Here is a 1,030-nt window from a genome sequence, read left to right on the forward strand (position 1 = left end):
AACCATGTTAATCCAGATCACAAGGATTTTTTTGGTTCAACACCACTCTTATATGCAGCAGAGCGTGGGGATACAACTATAGTCAAGCTGCTGCTTGATACCAACCATGTTGATCCAGATCACAGGGATGATAATCGTTTCACACCACTTTTATCTGCAGCATGGCACGGGCATACAGCTATTGTTAAGCTGCTTCTTAATACCAACTGTGTTAATCCAGATCACAAGAATTGTTGGGGTCGGACACCACTTTCATATGCAGCAGAGCATGGGCATACAGATATAGTCAAGCTGTTGCTTGACACCAACCGTGTCGACCCCTATTCTAGGGATGAAGATGGACTTATGCCGGCAGACTGGGGAAGACGTAAACACAATGAAGTGTTGAGGCTGCTTCAGAACGTCCAGCAATGAGGGATAATATGAGAGTTATTGACTGAAAGACACTTCATCTACGACTCTACGAGTATTCAGTCCGGGAACAAAAAATGGGAGACGCTTTATAGCAGGTTCTTTCCTTTCCTTTCCTTTCCTGCCTGTATATATTCACTACCAGCCTAAATTAACCAAAAAAGAAAATAAAAAAGCTGGAAGGTGCAGCAGTAGCAGCAATAGCTACCTAAAATAACGCGAAAAATACCAGTGTAAACGAAAAAGAAGCGAAAGGTACACCTCTGACCCGGAGACAAAGGTGGTAGGTTACAAAAAGGGAAAAAAAAGAAAAAAAGAACAAAGGAAAAATCAGACACACACGAAGAAAAAATAATAAATACAAAAAAAAAAGTCAACAAACTGGCATCATTCGCAGAAGAGCATTTCCTGTTGATGTAGAAGCATCGTGGGCATCATTATCAATGCGCAAAGCCTCCGCGGACCACGCGCGAAGTAACAGCAACAGAGCCAAGGACGCGAAGAACAGATGAATTGGTCGGTGAGAAAAGTAGGGTATCAATCGAGAATGGAATAAATAATAAAAAAAAGATAGAAAAAAAATAATAAAAGAAGGAAAAGAAGAAAAGAACTAGAAAAT

At 40.7% G+C, this 1,030-nt stretch overlaps 2 protein-coding genes across 2 annotated transcripts; one reads left to right on the top strand and one right to left on the bottom strand.

The window, feature by feature from the left end:
- Positions 1-414, top strand: T310_9213 (uncharacterized protein; the record flags this gene model as incomplete). Its single annotated transcript, XM_013468309.1, has 1 exon — positions 1-414. A coding segment is annotated over one exon (414 nt), but the record flags the coding sequence as incomplete, so codon positions are not given.
- Positions 415-557: 143 nt separating this feature from the next.
- On the bottom strand, positions 558-845 carry T310_9214 (uncharacterized protein; the record flags this gene model as incomplete). The annotated part of the gene is made up of 1 exon (XM_013468310.1): positions 558-845. A coding segment is annotated over one exon (288 nt), but the record flags the coding sequence as incomplete, so codon positions are not given.
- Between the last annotated feature and the right edge of the window lie 185 nt (positions 846-1,030).

Source organism: Rasamsonia emersonii (genome assembly GCF_000968595.1).
Source record: "Rasamsonia emersonii CBS 393.64 chromosome Unknown ctg1118621761008, whole genome shotgun sequence".
NCBI classification, from domain to species: domain Eukaryota; kingdom Fungi; phylum Ascomycota; class Eurotiomycetes; order Eurotiales; family Trichocomaceae; genus Rasamsonia; species Rasamsonia emersonii.